General features: G+C 35.2%; 1 protein-coding gene across 1 annotated transcript in view; it reads right to left on the bottom strand.

The window, feature by feature from the left end:
- The window catches only part of LOC108752049 (telomerase-binding protein EST1A), a 106,839-nt gene that overhangs the window by 44,903 nt on the left and 42,348 nt on the right, over nt 1-19,588 (bottom strand). The window contains exons 19-20 of the mRNA XM_018492645.1: nt 3,826-4,007; nt 1,803-1,876 (exon numbers count right to left, since the gene is read on the bottom strand). Of these exons, the coding sequence (XP_018348147.1) occupies nt 1,803-1,876; nt 3,826-4,007 (256 nt within the window). The remainder of the gene's footprint in view (nt 1-1,802; nt 1,877-3,825; nt 4,008-19,588) is intronic.

The following is a 19,588-nucleotide window of genomic DNA, read 5'->3' as shown; positions in this document are numbered from 1 at the left end:
ATGCTCGTTTTTAGCATCAAAATAGGCCACGTGATCAGTTGATGAATGCGTCAATTTTCATCATGAAAGCGTCAATTTTCATCATGTGACCTATTTTGACGCTAAAAATGAGCGTCAAGCATCAATATAAAAAGGTGCTTGTAGGCTAGTATTATTTATATTTCTATCTTTGAATTTAGGCTTTTCGCTACTGTTTTTAACAAAACGAAATAACGCGCGAATTCGAAGACGAAGCGACAAGTTGACAAGAGAGTATTAAATTGTTATATATATTTTATTTGATTAGCCAAATTTTTCAAATCTCTTGATTGGCTATAGAGATTCAATAACCTCTCCGTCTTGCAATCAATTAACAGGCTTGAAAAGTTTGTCGACAAAAACGAATAAATATAATATTAGTCTTAAAGCTGACATGGCTGATCGAATAAAATATATGTAAAAATTTAATCCTCTCTTGTCAATTTATTTCGTCTTCGAATTCGCGCGTTATTCCGTTTGGTTAAAAACAGTAGCGACAGCCTAAATTCAAAGATAGATGTACAGAAAAAAAGTCGGAAGAATCTTCAAAGCTAAAGTGCTTAAGGCGTTTTCAAATGAGATTGGTTATACAATTTATCTCGAATAGTCAAATATGATTAGATTCCGACAGTAGCACTTCGCATGCTAATGATCTTTCTCGTTCTCAGATTTGAAATAATTATTCCAAGGCCAGACGTCAGTGAACATGATCACGCTACATGCTAAGTGCTTTGTACTTCGTTCGTGCGCGACAGCCACGATCTCAAGGCTAAAGATGTGTTCGGATAATAATTATTTTCGAATTAATCTTCTTTTATAATAATCTCTCATAAAACTTCAAAATATATTTGAAAATAATTGATTTGAAAATCTAGTGTTTATCGGTATAAAACATTACAAAATAGGGATTAAGTACATACTTTTAAACAGATTACATTCGCATTATATCCATTCTTAAATTGGAATTTTCTGAAAAAAGTTTAACATTTATTTTCAGATCTCAAAAATTATGTTCAGCTTGAATATAATTATTATTCGTGTATCATTTGACTTGTTATTTGTGTACCTCTAGCTTTTTTATTATATTGATTATCGAGTAAATAAACTCAAATGTTTGCTTAAATAAGCTTCGAAAATATTTTAAGGAGATTTATTATTCATCAAATCTCAAAAATTATGTTTAATTTATGTATAATTATTTAAATTATTATTTGAGTATCACATCTAGCTTTTACGTTACATAAATTATTTCAGTAAATAAGCTCAAACAACTAATAAAAATATGCGTAGATTATTTCAAAAATGAAAATTATTAATAAATAGATTTTCAAAACCCTCCCTTGAGTCTCTGCCCATCATCTTCGACATTGCACATTAGCTTCAATGAATGCAAATTTTTATACAGCGCAAATTCCCCTGTAAACGTCGCACTCGCTGGAAGTCGATTCAAACCACACAAACCACAAAACCACAGGATCGACAAGTTCAAGATATATCGAACATTTCTGTTGCACGCTACATTCTTAGTACACGTGACATTCGTTTTCATGTATTGGCATCTAACTTTAATCCCGAAAGGGATATGATTTTGCGACGCGCGGTTAGAATGCGCAACAAAGTTGTAATTAATCCAAGACAGGGCAGTCCGTAAGCCAAACGAAATTTATGTTGTGAAACAATATAAGGAGATTAGGGACTTTCCTCAAGCAGAACATTACGGTGACTAAAGGCCGCGTACACGCAAATCTCATTTCCTTTATTGAGTTTAAAATTAAGAAACTTACCCGACTCTGTAATCCGTGCAAGACGGCGGAGGATTCCAAACAGTGCTATGACAAAGCATCCAATCGCACCAGATCTGCAGAAACAAAGGAAATAACATAGCAGTTTACAATCCAAATTAATACATAATAAGATCAACATAATAAAACCAAAATGTCAATGCTGATACGCACAGATAATCTTTTCAATTTTTAACAAGAATTAACTTTTTAAACCATTTCAATCATGGCTCATACTTAAACGTAAGAAATAATCAAAAGTTGACGTTAAAAAGAAATGCAAGTGTATTCTTAAAAAATTATATGTAAATTCAATGTTATTCTATAAAAGGTGAAGTTCTTTCGAGGAACTTTCTCGTTTAAATATGACAATTATAAAAATCATAAGTAAATTTCAGGAAGTAAATTTTTAAAGGATATACGTAAAGACTGAAATAAGGCTGATTTCAACAAGAACCAACTTTTTTGATATTCAATCATAGCCTACACTCAAAAGTGAGAAATGATAAGTTAACGTTAAAATAAAATGCGAGCATATTTAAAAAAAATTATCTCTTAATAAAAGCATGACTATGCGTCGAAAAGAATAACACCGTAAAAAAACTGTAAATGCTACAGTATTAATAAAAATTTCAACAGTAGTTACTTGAGAGGGGAAACTAAGGAACTAAACAAAACTATTCAACTATTTCGAATCAAGGACATCTATTATTTTCTCTTCCTAATATAACAGCATCTTTTATTTAAGAAAGGTACTTCTTCCAAGATTTTTATTTCTTTCGTTTATAGCCTTATCAAATTTTTTAATGTCGGAGAACTCGCAAAAATACCTCGCTATTTATAGACACTCCCGTGAGACTTTTTTTTCATTGAAAACGTCCATCCATCCTCATACAGTGAAACATATTCCAACGGCCTTATATCGCGTCTACTTTATCGGCAATATTAATGGTCTCACCTCAGTCGCAAGCGCGAGTCTGGCTATTATTCCTTGTATCAGCTCGCATTCCGATAGCAATCATTCTTTTTTTCTTTACATCTTTTATCGTTAGTCGAGAAATACATAATGACTGTGCAAAGAGGCGATAATTTCCCAATACATAATTAGAAAAAAAAAACTTTTTTAATGCCACGAAATTGATAGTTAATCGATGCTTAATCACTATTAATTCGTTATTTTCAATGATCTGAAAAAATTGTACTACGTACTTTTGTAGCATAAGATTAACAATTATTTATGTAGGTAAATACTCATTTTGAGCAACATCCGCCTTCTCGGCTGTTAATCTTATTTTTTCGATTTTGTATGCTTGCAGTATCATTTTACGATCAATCTTTTATATGGCTTAGCATCCAGTTAAGAAACCGTGTAATTTCAAAGTTCCGATGTCCGATCGCCATCATTAATCGAACCATGCACTTACGCGATGACATACGATAGATACATTAATTGTGAACGTCAAGTTGTATAATAAGTTGCGACACAATCGGACAGATTTTCGATTTGACATATCGGTCACCAGCAGATGTGTGGGCGCGACTCTCGCAGCGCTTCATAAATTCTCTGTGATTAAGCATTCGAGTCCGGGCGACAGCGACAGCGATGGGAAGTAGAATCGGATCTAGTTGACGAAGAAAACCCGACATCTTTCAGAGTGACGCAATCTGTACCAGTGATAATTAACCAATGGCCTCTACCATAAATTATCCCGTGGGAAACGGAAGCGAATGAAAGCCATAGCAATGAATGAACGATAAAAATCTATTTTTTTGCCAATAGGCTGGTATTTATATTAGCTCTCAAGATATGAGAATATCGTGACGTGTTCTAACAAGAAGTTGAGAAGTTGGCCGCCACTGCTCCAGATCTAATTATTCCGTAATAGCGAGCTGCGGACGATGGACGTGATCGAGGCAACGTTTCGACTCGGAAATTGACTTACGCTCGCCGACTTGCGTCGCGAAACGCAATTAAGACTTCGCTCAACCGATACGTATTGATGGGGGAAAGAGGAGGGGAAAGTACCTTAATAGCCGGTAGAAGCACTTGGAGATCCTCTCCGACCACCAGCCTCGGTTCCTGCTCGCTATCTAGCTGAGCTTTCAGTAGGTAGACACCACGCTCCAAGATCAAGCTGAACATCTGCAGCGATACGACGAGTGCTCGTTCTTGGACTTCTGATCTATAGCCTTGTTCCATTTGAGAATCTGTAATAAAAAATCATGATAAGATAAAATAATTCATGCACGTCCGCCAATTTACATATATCTTGGATTAAGAAAAATGACGCAATTTCATGAAAGGAAAAACTCGAAACACATATTAAATAGTGATAATATCGCCTTGTATTAAAACCGTGACAGAGAAGACATAATTAAAATTTTTATAGTTAAATATAAACTAAAGTTAAATAGAATATAACTTTGTAGTTTCAAGATGTACAGTATCTCTTTACTTACGACAGGATTACGCACGGAGAGAAACTTCAGTCGTAAACAAAATTAATCGTAAGTTGAAAATAGTAGTCATATAATACTAAATCTATCAAGAACAAGGAAACATCGTTACGAAACATAGTTATGATTAAAATTGATGATTGGAATAAATGCATCTATGTGTATTAAACAAAAAGTCACTCTGGACCTAAATAATTACTGATTAGGTGTTAATGTTTTCCCGTTTTCCTAAAAGTAAATCTTGATCTCGGTTCAATTTAAATACTCTTCATCTTATTCTAATTTTTATCGAATACCTATCGTAAGTCCAAAAGTCGAAATAATCGTAAGTAAAGGGATATACCTGTAGTTAAATTTTTTTATAGCTGTAGCTTAGTATCCTTTCTTTCGATTTATATAGCTTTATTCGTGCAGCTTTTCATTTCGTGGCTTTATTTTTCTTTTACGTACGTCTTGTAAAAATTTAATTTTCGGGGCCTATAATTTTTACAATTGTCACACTCAAGTGAGAAAGTTTCTCGAAAGAACTTCATCTCTTATAGAGTAGCATTGAAAATCGTCAGAATCGTTAGAATCGTCAGAATGAAGAATGTTCTGAAGATTGTTCCGAGTGATTACGAACGACTATTCGCGAAGGAAGGAAGAGAAAGAATGCGAGGGTGCATCTACTGCATACGGCAATATCCGGACGGCAAATTGGTGCTGATTGTTACACTGGAGGGGGAAAACGCATAAGTTAATGCCGGTAGCGATCACGTTTCGGTGATGATGATGGCTGATCGATGTGCAATCTATTCAGCGTCGCGACCGGATTCGCCATCGGCGGCCGTGCGTTTTCTCTCTTCGGGACTGTCATTACGCGTTGTATCGAAACTACGTGACGGGACGGAGCTCCCGGCGGATTCAGAAGAGCGAAGGTCATGGCACAACCTTCTGCCGCACTACCTCCACTTCCTTCGAGATCCATTTCTGGATCGTTTCCTGAAGTGGTACCTTCGGAGGGAATTCACTATACATATAATGAATCGATCCCTTGGCGAAGGGAAACAATTCTCTCGAAAAGGTCAAGCGATATCATCTATGAGAATATTTTAATTTGCAGTAACGGAAGTACACCGAGAATATCATCTCCTTTAATTCTGGATCTTGAAAGAGAATAAGCCTTAACTACTTTATCTGCTCAATTACTATCAAGCTAAAAATACTGTATTGCTGTACATGTTGCTTAAATTTTTCCAACGGCGCGACATTTGAAAGTTGAACTTTAGAAGGAATTTATAAAATTAGAAAAATATGAACCATTGTATTGTTTCACTTAAAATAGAATTGCAGAATATAACAATTTAAATTCATCAATATAATGTAAAAAATAAAATTAGAATTAATAAGAGATAATTTTTAAAGAGTTTTTGTTTTAAGAATAAAATAGTTTTTTTTTTTTTTCAAACATATTTTTAACACTTCATACATGTTTTAAACAATATTATTTAAAAAAGTATTTAAGACATGTTAAAACTGATTAAACATGTCTTAAACAGTTATAATTTTTATCAATCTTAATTAAAATGTCATAAAAACAAATTAATAAAAAAAAAGTCGTTGAAAAATGAAATTGTTCGTTACCTCGCGTATTTTATTATCGATAATCGATATACGGACATTTTAATATCGGTTTCCAAAATGATACATCTATGCAGTCGTTTTCTACAGTCTTAGACATCGAACGCTGCCACTTTGGGGATACTACGAATATTCGCACGAATATTATGCATCTTCGGTGAAAGTCCCGTTGCTCATTGCTTTATGCATCTTTATTAGCGAGCTATAGCGAAGCTAATTAGATGAGCGTCGCTAACGATAGTGTAATGGATCCATACAAGAACGCCACTTATCAAAACTACTGGCGTTTATCGCGAAAAAACGAATAATGTAGTAGGTACAGCAAGATAGATACAAGTCCTCTGTAAAGTGGATATTCATCGTAAAGAAAACAAAAATGTTATAAAGATCTCTTAATATATAGAATATATTGAAAATAAAGTGTAAAATCCATTTAGAAAGGCACGTTTGGTAAAAAAAAAATTAAATCGATACTCGAATCGGTCGAAGGATTGTTGCTCCTTTTCCGCGATGCTAATTGGTTCTCTCGCTATATTTACTTTGTGAACGGTTGTCACCGCATATTTTTAAGGTATCGTGTACTAAGAGATTAATACAATAGTAAGTAAGATTAATAAAAAGTAAGGAGATAAAGACACGGGATGTTATGACAGTCACAAATTAATATTAACCACAATGATTCGGAAAAGTCAATCCAATTTGATTGAGTAAAAGCGTATATCGACCTATCTGAAACTCAATATTACTGATAAGGTACGTGTAGTAAGTTGTGTAATCAAAATAAATATTATATACATTTATCTTTTTCATAAATTTCGGCTTTCTTAGTTTCTCAAAGAAAAACGGTTGATTCTCTATTGTGGTGAGTATTAACATTAAGAAATGCTGCTTCCTCTAGATTTCGTTTAGTCCAGTATAATTAAAAAGTAAATAATGCGGTAAAAATTACAAGATGGCACATGAAATGTTATACCATTTGATTTATAACACATTTATTTCTAACAAAATTGATACGGAACTGGAATTGATTAACAAAGCCTAAAAATTGGATAATTAAATAATATAACATTTCGTGCGTCACTGTATATAATATTTAAATTAGAGATGCAGTAAAAATCTAAAATAATTTGCATATGTCAAACGACAAAATATCCAAAAAAGGAAAGCAGCTGTAGGAAAATTACAACAGATAGATCTGCATGCATTAGTCGTCCCTATTTTTTCGCTTGCCGTAAAAGTTGGCGGCAACTCCAAAGACGTCCGAACATTCCGCTCACGCACGATAGTAAGGGCGTGATTTCGCGTTGTGCGTGTATGTATGGCGCGAATTAACTCTGCAGAATAGAAGATTAACACAAATTTAACAAGCGGGAGAGTAGCGCACCGTGCCACGTCTATGCCATCTTCCATCAAGCGCCGTGCATACGCACAACAGCCATATTTGAAGGTAGACTCTGGCAGTTTAATTTATCGCGGACAGGGATAATAATTAGCGTTTAACCGCGAGGTTGCCCTCGAGAAAGCCCGTGTGGTCTTCTACTCATCGGGGGTTGGGAGGGGTGTAAAAGGTAATTAGTTAGAGAAGATTTACAGGGAGAGGCTTTAACTAATTGCCATCGCGATCATTAGCGAAACTCAGGCGTATCGTCCCGCGTCGACTTGTACGATTTCCTCGTCTTTCGCGCGAAAAAAAAAAACGATCCAACTGCGAACGTTAACTCCGTGACTGAATATACCATGACTGTGTGACTGCACGAAAATTATAAAAAATATATTTATTCCATATTTGATAGTGTTGAATCATCGATTTGACACAATCAAATAACAAATAACAATTTTTCCTCCAAAATATACACTGAGAGCAAAGACTATAATTACATGTTATCATAATTATGATTATTACTGCTATAATTTTAGTAATAATAACTATACGTATTCTGTCAATAAGGATATGTATATAGTTGATAATCCCGAAATGAATATAATTATAATTGTTATTATTATTATAAAAATGATTACAATTACTATAATTTATGGTCATTTGTGTACTATATTTTATACCACATTTTATATCGTTCTCCAAAAATGATTGCATTAAATTATAATTGAATTATGATACTTGCAGCCATTATTATGATAATACTAACTATAATTAGTCATTTCCGGATTGCCAGCTACATATACATTTGCTGATAGAACTGACGTATAGGTATTGCTATTAACATTGTAACAGTAATGACCATAATTATTATATATAGCAATATGTAATTATACTAAAAATTGTTCTCTCAATGTACGAGTTCCACGCAGCGATGCTCCGCACGAATGTGTCGCAAGGGCAACGAACTTCGTAAAAGGTACGCACATTTTCTCTTATCGAGATCTTTAACTAATGAGGTAAATGCGACAACGAGATCTCGCGCGGAACGAGAAGCGCTTTTAATGAAGTCGGTGGGTAAGTTCGGTCTTCCTGTTTCCCGGACCGATATTAACACCGCGAAAACGGACGGAATCAAGTTAGTAAGCTGCAGATAATTCAATTATTAACAATTCTAGTAGACACCGTGTTTCTAATTCAATTAATTCACCGCGCGCCATCGCGGGACCATTGCGTTTTCACGAGATTCTTCTTCTAATTTCAAATGAAATAAAAAACCTCGTTTCACGTGTTTATCCAAAAAAATTCATCCAACACGTAACTCATGAACTCTCAAAAAGCACAGGTTTACATTCTTTCTTTTCTTCGTTTAAAAAAAAAAATCTCAATTTTCAACGAGCTAATTTTGTATATACGTAATATTATGTTCAGCAGAAAAATAAAAAAAAATATACCTCGGACGTAATATTGCATAATTCGTATTTAAACGTCTCCTTTCCTCATTACGCATTCTCCTCAATTTCCTTTCGTGGAGAAAGAGACTAATTACGTTTTTATTGCTCGGTTTTTACGTATCTCTTCAGGTATTTGAAAACGATCATTTTTTTCTCTCGTCAATGTTTTGATAATTATTCGGTCCTTAAGTAGTTAACGGTAAGGACGGTAATAACCGACTGCTTGGCGGCAGTATCGACGATACCGTTGTCTTTGACGGATAAAACGCGTTTTTTCGAACCCGGCAAATCCGTGGTACGCGTATAAAGAAACGCACTCGTTAATTCGGTTACCGCCCCATTCCCTCTAATAACGACTAAGGAGAATATGAGAGAGCTATTGTTTAAGGATAATCACGTCTTAATGGCCGGCGGGAGAGCGTAATGTATCGTTAAATGTAGCTGTAATACGGAGAGTAACAAGGTCCGCGCGAAGTGCAGGATGATTTTAATGGCCGCGAATATCTCGTCCGAGTGTTTTACGTATTATTTAAGCAGCATGGCGCAACACCCGCTCGCACGCGGATACATACGAACGCGTGTAACAGCGCGCTCGTTTTGCGGTTTAACGTTTCAATCCTCGCTACTGCGTTTTACCCGCATTTATCGTGTACCCTTAGGTCGTTAACGGCTGTTATAGAGATATTACGAAGTTCATGATACTGTGCAACTTCTACGATGTTGTACTTGATTCAGTTGATAAAATATTTTTTGCAATATAAGTACCTACATCGACGATGTACATCGTTAATACTCGGTACATATGATTTTCAATCTTTTACTACACGTAATAGGTCGCTCGTATCCCGAATTAATGTTTATCACTTCTACAAGTATACAAAAATTATTAAGGGTTCATTCTACAATACTACTTGCTGGGATCAAAAAGTTTATAAATTTTTTTGCATAATATGATAGCCAAGTGTGTAGAATATTGAGTGTTGAAATTTTAATATGACAAATATAGGCGTGAATAATTTAGAAAAGTAAACTTGAAACTTTAAACGCGTTTTTCTCGAAACAACATTTTTCGATTTAACGGAAGTGATAAAGCAAAAACTATTGAACGTATCGCTTTCAAATTTTGCACGATTGTAGAGCAATGTTTTTTTTTATTGAATAGATTACAATTATATCAATATCAATAATACTTTTTTTTTATCGCAAAGCAAGAGCATAATTTAAAGTAAAAAAATCGAACCTTTTTTTTCCAAGTCATTTTGTTAATTTTTATCTAAAGTCAATTATTTATCATAATATCTATCCAATAGAGATTCTTTCTGAGTAGGAAAATCAGTTTTTTAACTCTTTCAGATGCAATCTGCAATACTTCTGTTCTGGTGTCATGTTCAAGTCGGAGAGGCTTCTTTCCCAAAACTTTAAGTAAACTAACAGTCACATTGATTTCATAGAATTTAAAATTAAATAGAAAAATATAATAAATAACATGTAAAAACAATGAAGTACGTATCTTCATTACTTTTCTCGAAAAAAATTATCAACAATCGCCTTCTTTTTCAAGCCACAGGATAGAATAGACCCTTAAGCGATTCTTATATATACTCTAATATGTTTAGAAAATATTTGTAAAATCGTGTAAAAAAATCAAAGAGATCTTTAGTTAGCCAAGTACTCTTGGTAATTTAACAAAAAAAATTGCGCAGAATGCGAATGACCCAATCATGTGTACTCAGGATTATTTAGAGCTCTTATAACAAAGTTTAGCCAAGAACGATCTTTTCAAAATCCTATGAGATAAAAAAGATTATAATGTCTTTTTGTATATATATTATTTTACTTTAACTTATACATTTTAACTCGTACTTATATTTTAATTATAGAGTTAAATAGTATAAATTAAAATTAGACAGGAAGGCATCAATTATAATGTTCCTTTCTTTCACATAGGATTTTGACAAAATTGCTCTTCGCTAGATTCTGTTATAAGATCTCTAATTAATTCTAAGTACACAAGATTGGATTAATCGCAAAATTCTGTTACAGAATCTTTAAAATTAATTGACTTGTGACACAGGTATCGATACTTAATTAAATGAATCAATTTAATATGAAATTTTATTCTTCTCACACAATAATTCTCTGATCCTTTATCACACACCATGTCATTCGTGTCTCGGTAAACTTTCAACATTTTTATAAAAAAAATTAAATAATTCTTACATATACTTTAACATTTTTAAAAAGTATTTCTGTAAAATTGAGTGTTAAAAAACCGAAGGATAAAGATTATTCAGCTCCAAGTACTCCTAGTATTTCAAACAAAAAATTTGCGCAGGATCCACCAATCATTTGTACAAAGAATTAACATTGATCCACTTTTAAAAAAACGTGAAAGATTTTTTTTTTAATTATAATTTTTGTTTACAATTCCAATGCAGAATAAATTTTAACGCAATAAAACACATTAAAAAGACAACTTGAGTAATTAATTGCTCGGAGTAATTATCAAGTTAATAATCGCGCAGCTTTTACGCTCATAATTACTTTCACAGTTTTAAAATTCAAAAATAATCTTGCGTCGCAAGACTATAAAGGGCTCGAATTTCTCTCGTCATTTAGACGTAGACCTCTTTTTCTCCCAAGTGCTTGAAAATTCAAACAGGTCATCGCAACGTGATACAAAGATACAACGTTGCGCAATGAATTTAGCACCGACGATCCCGTGGTAATGTTTTCCGAACGACGTACGCGGACCGCCCGGAGATAAAGACGATGAGGTACGAGAGCGCGCCCGTAAATAATCGGGCATAGGTGAATTCTCGCCGTCGACCTTCGTGCGCGCGCGCGCGCGCGCCGTTTACATGCGCTAATCACGCCAGTAGATTAATGGGTTCTCCTCATTAGGCCGGGCCCGGCGTAATCGTCATTTTATTAGTCATTTTATCGGTACACTCGCGTGCGCGCGCGCGCATTTTCCAGCAGTAATATCCCGCTCGTGTCACATTACCATACTATTAACATAGTGCATACCTCGCGGCAACGGTTCAACGACTTTAACCCTTTCATTGCCCGTAGCTGCGTTATTGCGTACACTAACTTTTAACGTAATTTCCGGCGGTCCGAGTGCGCCTCTTTTGGTCGAAATCTTTCACACGTAGTTTCGGTCCTTCAGTTCACCTGTTCTTTCTTTTTTCATTGATCCAAGATTGTTAGACTCTTATTTCGTCCTAATTTTTTAACGGAAATTACATCTCTCTTCTCATTCGTTATGGATTTATAAGAGGTCCTTGTAATAATAGATTGTCAAACCGAGATTGTCCAAGAAATTGACAACTAAACGAGCTAAAAAAAAAAATGTTCCATCACATGCGAGAAATTTTGTGATAATACAGACGGGATCGTTCCTCAGTTCATGCACGCGAAGAGCTGCCACCGCCGCAGAAGGAATCACTGGCAGGCGCCTGGCGCCAAGAACACGTTACAGGAGGCCTCGTCGACGCCAACTCCGTCGCCGTGTGAACGAACTATGAGACCCCGAGATAGCACGCACTATGCGAGTACACTCTCGGGCGAGAAGAGATATACGCGACGTCCTTGATCATTTTTCAATCGATAAGGAAAATGTTTGGTATGTGAGAAGAGCTGGGCGGTTAGAAACGGGAGACGGGAAGAGGCTAGAAAAGGGAGATATTACTCGTACATATTATACGTACGCCTGTTAAGTTATCGTAAACTGGTTTACTCGTTGCTTTGCACTTTACTGCGCCGCAAATTCGAGATTTAATAAACGACGCCGTGCGACACTGGCCGGTCGACCATTCGATTACGATATCCGTATTCTCGATTCCTACCCGCCCATTCCGCACGCTCTTTGGTATCACTGAACCAGATGGCTATGAAATAAATTTCGCAAGAAACGATCATTTCAGGCCAATGACCGTGCGTCAATGAATGTGCGTGATCGCCGCCCGATATTACGAATTTTGAAAGGAGACGATCTCCCGAAATTCTACACGTCACGACCGTAAAACCGTCATCTTCGTAATGAGCATAAGTTGTTTGTGCTCTATTAACCATCTCTTCCACAAAATATTTCGACGTATATATACACAAAGATATTAATAGAAAAAATATTTTTTATTGTATTATTCATATCCTGAAACAGTCTTTGAGATACTTTAATGTCGTTCTATTCAATTACTATATTTATTTGCTTACGTTTTATTAAGTTCAGAAGGCCATCTGCTTTATTTTAATCATAACCAAATAAGTGTGTTCTAAATTATAAAATAAAATTCAAAAATATTGAAACATATATATATATATATTGCATTTCTTAAATAAAAAGAACCAAATATGTATACACAAATAGAAGATTGAAACAAGGTTAAAACAAAAAATTTCCGCTTTTAGCTTTTTATTATTTTTTAATTCACATTGTATTCTTAAGCCCTCTTGAGACGATCTATTCAATATAAATTGAAATTCAATATGTAACTCGACTACATTCAAAATAAAATTCTACTTATAATTTTGCTTGTCGTGTAACATAGGGTAACTCGGATATATACGCCGCACCTATCAAAAACTTAATTTATTATGTTTAAAGTAAACGAACTATATCAGTAAAAATTTTGTACTGTACTACTATTATGAAAAAAGTATTAGAAATCCGATAAATTTTTCGTATTAAAAAATGAACTTTTTTAAATAACCCTTGCATTTTTGCCGTATATCTCATAGGGGGGGGGGGGTGGAGGAGTATGTATGACTCATAAAAAATTTACAAATAATGCATATAAATAAGACGTAAAATGACGCAATAACTTATAAAATGCGTTTTGTTAAAGTTTTATTAAGGAATAAGAATGATAAATATATATATGAAGTAATAAATAATAATTACAATCTTCCCAGATGTATTACAAGTGTTATGAGGTACATATTTCACGTAAGGCGTTTATTGTATTTAGTGCACTGAATTCAACCTGCGCACTTTGTATGCTTTGGGCATAAATCCTGTTAAAAACGCCATATATCCCGAACAGGTGGGAGTACAAGAGAACAAACTGAACAAAGAATACAAGAGCAAAGTACTTGTATTTTGTTATACAACATACTTTATGCTACTATTTCTCTACACTCATGTACCACGAAATAACCACTAAGTCTTTTGCACGTCCTACAGTAATCATTTTATGTAAATTATAATTTATGATGGCGCTACTTAACACAGTGACAAATCGATTCAATTCACAATACTTTCATTAATATGAACAGTAAGAAACTGAAATCACAACACAATACTAACATAACATAAAGGCATGTAACAGAGTAATTGCAGAAAAATTACTCCCACTCCCCCTACTTTTTCTGACTTCTGCGGCGTAAATCCCAGCGCGACGTATTTGCCGGAGTTACCCCGCAAACATTTGTAGAGGTAAAATTCACACAGACATTTATATTTAGAATATGCGACACATATACATATAAAATTATAAGTGAAATTTTATCTTGAATTTGGTCGCGAATTGTAGGTCGTCTAAAATGGGTTTTACCACAATGGACTTTCTAAAGATTGATAATTTGAAAATAATTTTCAGTGTAAAATAATTGATAAATTGAAAATAAATTTCAGTATAATAATTTTATACGTCCTTTCCGAAGTTCTATAAGTATTCAGTATAAAATCGAGTAGTCTAACAGAAAAAGAGAAAGAGAGAGAGAAAGAGAGAGGTGACACAATTATCTCCATCGCCATGTCTCTTATTTCACTACTGTCAAAAGGTATCGAGATGTATAACACCCTGATCGAATCTTCGCGTCGCAATACAAAAGACAGGTGTGTGTGACGGATAACGTTTTATTCGTCCCCAAATGAGTCACGATGTTGACGTGCCGAACAGTAACAGTGGCAGCTAACAGTGGGATGTTAGTGGCGCTGGTGATCAACGCCGGTGGAGAGATCAGCATCTCTCTTTCTCTCTCTTGAGAGAGAGAGAGAGAGAGAGAGAGAGAGAGAGAGAGAGAGAGAGAGAGAGAGCTGGCGGCTCGCTCGTTCACTCGGGAGCTCAACGTTCGACCTTGGCGGGACCTTGCGAGGTCGCCGACATGATTCCGTCCTGTCTATTCCACTCGGCAGATCGGCCGGGATTAGGAGAGAGAAGTCCAGAGAAGCGGAGTTCAAAAGGAAGGGAAGATGGGTCGGCTTGAGACGCGCGACCTTTTGTCATCCGCCACACCTTCACCCAGGCAGCCGACTAGAGATTTTTGTCTGACTCATTCATCTCGCGTCAGTCGCAGCTAGATGGATACAGTCACTGAATAGGCCCGTAATTGGGCTCGCTCGCGGCGCGTTCGCGGAAAAAGACGGCGCAGAAAAAGCGAGCAAGAATCTTGGGAGCACGAACGAGATAGTTGCGGCGCGTCGGGGCGGGAAATCATCGGATGACATGATGCCGTGTCGCGAACAATCCCATTTCAACTAATTACAGTTTCCTTGGGGTGAGTTTAAAGCGGCGACAAAAAGCGGTGGAAAGATAGTCAACGATTTTGCATCACGCTATGACAGCACGCGAACCTAATCTTCCCCTTTTAACCGTAGCTTCGTTTTCTTTATTGCAGACTTCCTATTTCAATTTCTAATATGCATACGCGATGGATCAGGAAACGCTCGTAGTGTCTCGGCGGATAAGTTAGATCAACGGCGGACTTTCTTCACTAAATTATTATGTAAATTAGGCAACACAATCTACCAGATATGCGCTTGCTGTGCATCGCAAAAAATTATTCTTCGATAATAATCATAATTGTGTTATTACGCGTGATTAACGAGCCGGTCCAAAGTCGTAAAACTAGATTTGCAAGCCTTTTATTGCCATATCGTCGCGCAGATTGCTTAAAGCGAACTGCATAATATATAACAAGCTTTTATCGCATTACAACGAACATGCCGGAAAAAATGTAGCTATCGCGATATTATAAAGTAAACCGTTCTCGCAGGACGTCGGAAGTACATAAGAGTGAGACCACCGCGGTCTAGAAAATCGAGGATCTCTTCTGTACTTAACGTTCTCTCGAGACGAGCTATTCAATTCTCGCGATTTCTGCACGAACAGTCGTGGTGATGAGACTGCGCTGCGAGACTTCCGTGTAGATGGGAAGCCGCGACCACCCTAACAACAATTTACGAACAGATCCACAATCTACGTGCGCTATTTGTTACGCTTACAGCAGTAATTCGTGGGTATGTCGTTTTCATCGGAAGAAACATGAAAACGATCACAAACGCATATCTCTGTGGATTGACGTTGAATTGTTTTGCAAAAAAGAAAATAATCTTTCATAATGGCTTAAAAAAGCTATATTACGTTACCACAGAGTCTAATCTTTAAAGCAATTTTAAATAAAAGAATTCATACAGACACGAAATTAATAACTATTTAAATCTACAAAAAAATTAGTAATGTTGTAACAAATACAATATTGTCTAACAAATAATTAAACTTCAGAAAAAATTAAAATTTTTAATTGTCAATGTTTTCCTGGCTTAAATTGTTCTTCGAGAAAATCTAAGATATATATTCATTTCTTAATTTATTGCTAGACTTAATTCGATAATAATGATAAAAATTGTATTTTTTAATCACTAAACTAATAGGTAACTTTTAAACAGCAATACAAAAATCCTAATAACGCTCAGTAATCAAGCAAAAGAAAATAGATGTATAATTAAAAAATTTAATATGTATACATTTAAAATTAAAACATCGTAAACGTTTCGATTCACAGAGTCTTCCTCAATACAATATAAATCTAAACATTCTTACAAGTCTAATTAAAATTTCTTACATTCTAACAAACAGTGTAGTCAGCCATCCGTCTTTTTTAAAAATTCTTTGTAATTTTTCAAAGTAATTTGTCATAACCATGCCAATCGAACAGACCCAATTCGTCAAAAGCAATCAAAACTGAATTCTCGTTTAATGGCGAGAATCGTGTTATTGGTAACTTTTAAAGTTACCACTGCTAAAAACTATCAGCTTAGTGATTAATCATACTTGGAAAGGACGATTTTGCTAAAGTATGTAAAAATTTAACTAAATATAGATCTGAAAATGAATTTGTTGGGCTATCAAAATATTGTAATTCTATAGGACGATCAAACTGGTTATTAGAATGTCAAAATAAGCTTTATGCAGCATAAATTTACTCATAAATCTCATCATGCTTGAGATTTCTACGTAATTATTTTGATAATTTAAAATTTTTTTAGACTGTATACAGCTAAATTTTTAAATACTTCGTTTTTTTTTTTATAACAATGAAGAACAAAATTTTTCTCATCTGCAGATTAAGCGAGGAACCACGTATTAACCGAAAAATGAAAGATTAAGCATAAGTGTATTATGTGATGTTATACGGCAATAACAAATTTACTTATTTAGGTACGCGCGTCTTGAAATTAAAACCACATTGTTAACAAAGTATCGCAGTTATTGTCAGTCAAATAACTTTGAATATCAAGATACATCGAAAGAATCTCCTGGCACCACGTGTCAGCGCAGCGCAACAGATATCTGCAGCTATTGTGCGATTCTTCGCAGGAAGTTATGTATTAATGGTCGTAAATGACCGCTTCGCAAAAGGCCGTTCGTCCGAAGGTATAAGTGTTCATGCAAATACAAAGGTAAACGCGTCTTTCTCCGAGTCCGCGTCATTGCATCGTCGATACGCACGGCGTAGTTGCTTGACTCGCGAGAAATTCTACACCGACTAAATTTAAACCTACAAATCTAAGCCTCCAAAAAAAAAAACGACACGGAAGAAACTTGGAAAACTTAATCTGTGAATCGCGTCATAAATATTCAAATACTAAATAATGTTCAAAAATACTATACAGAGCAGCAGAATAATTTCACTCGTGGCATCGTGTTCCTCGAAAACGTATGAGAATTCTCTTTGATTAATTCCGATATCAATTAAATATACAATTCGATATTTGATGGAAGCTCTCTGAGATGGAAAACTTTTAGACTGAGTCTCAATTTAAAGAGTGAAAAGTCTCACTCTCAAAGACTTCAAATTGAGCTACTTTTTTCAAGACTGATTCAATTTTCACTCTTTAGAGTGAGATTACTGCTTTAAAGAATTTAGAGGATTTCATTCGTGCAATGACGAACGCACGATCGACAGGGTGTTAATAGATAGACATACGTCGGATCGTCCCGGGAAAGTTGATCTTATATAAACGCCACACGTTTCTACAACATTCTTCTCCGTACGGAATCTCGGTAGGCATTTTTCCAGGATCGTTATTCCACACGCGTCGACCACGAAGAAGGCGAGGCATTGATTGCCAGACGACATTCACGTTTTGCTCTTGATCGATTAATGACAGCACTATTAATTTGTAAATTGTCGTTTATCTGGCGCCGCATCATCGTAAGACCGTCATCTCATTCTTGTTATAAACGAGAAGACTACGCGCCACTAGTTAATTGATTAATCGACCTGTTAGCCGGTTTCTCATCGACGTGTCGCGCGTACGTTAACGCTTCCAATATTCAAACCTTATTTACATAGACAAGCATCTATACGTTCAATAAGTAGTTTCCTGTGTAAATCACGCTTACTTAGACGTATCAGCTTTTGTTAATCGTCGAGAAAAAGCATGTTTATAAATGTAAATCATAACAGGACTCAATTATTGAAGACTCTATTAAATGCTCGCGGAAATTTTATGCGCGATTAACATCCATTTTCTACCAATGTAGATAAATCTTAATCTCGGTTTAATTTATTATTTATCTTTTTCTAATTCTTAGAATTAGAGAAAAAGTAAGCCAGTTAGTTTTATTGGATTGACAGATTCTATTTAAATATAATTTTTTTGTATACACACAATAATTATCAATTATCTTTAAAAGACAAAAATTAAAAAATATGCAAATCGATATAAATCGAGAATGTTCGATCTTTTCAAAGAAAGAAAAAACAAAAATTTAAGATAAGAAAATAATGGGGAAAAAAACTGAAAAGGAAATACAGCAACCGTCAGAACACATGAGAACATGTTTAAAGATCCAAGCGAAAGAGCAATGACATTCCAGTAAATCCGGTCCGGTAAATTGAGAATTCAGATCGCGACATAAGCACGCAACAATAAGCTTGATTATCTACCTTTATATCGATATCATTAGCATCACCGTTAAGTTCTATCTCGATGATAAAGACAAAAAGGAGGTGTACGCTTACGATATTAACGAAGCGCACGAGGTTTTCTTCGGTGCAATTATTACTTGGCGTCGTGATATGTTTCGTGATACGCAATCAAGCGAAGGAAGCGAGTTTTAATAGCCGGACCGAATTAGTCGCAACGCTACCTGCAGAACGATCGTCAATTTGTCGGCTTAACGAAGGAACGAAAGCACGGAATCGCCGCACTCGTTAGGCAATCTCGTCCCGACGTGGTCGCGAGACCACGTGCGTGATTAGAAGGGCAGGAAATGAACAGCGAGTCAGGCTGAACTGACTTTTGATTCGAGGCCAATAAACTGTCGAGACGAATGGAACACGGCCAGTCTTTGGTGAACGTTCGTTTTATCACCGTAACTTGCTTCACGTGGAATTTCAATTTGCAAGACTCTGTTGCTGCGCATTGTGGAGAAAAATGGTTGGATTCGAAGAACTTTGACGATTGTTGAATTTCGAGTGTCTTTGAGATTATAAAAAAAAGTTATAGAATTTTTCTTAAACATTTTTTGTTATGAGAAATCAATTGAAAATTCTGCAATTAAATTTTGGTGTATCCATAATAAGATAATTCATAGATACATACATACATATTGCGTGAGAAACATCTTATATACATATATATA

This window comes from Trachymyrmex septentrionalis, unplaced genomic scaffold (assembly GCF_001594115.1).
Source record: "Trachymyrmex septentrionalis isolate Tsep2-gDNA-1 unplaced genomic scaffold, Tsep1.0 scaffold53, whole genome shotgun sequence".
NCBI lineage: Eukaryota > Metazoa > Arthropoda > Insecta > Hymenoptera > Formicidae > Trachymyrmex > Trachymyrmex septentrionalis.
The sequence above is the reverse complement of the archived record's forward strand: the minus strand, read 5'-3'. Positions and strand labels throughout refer to the sequence as shown.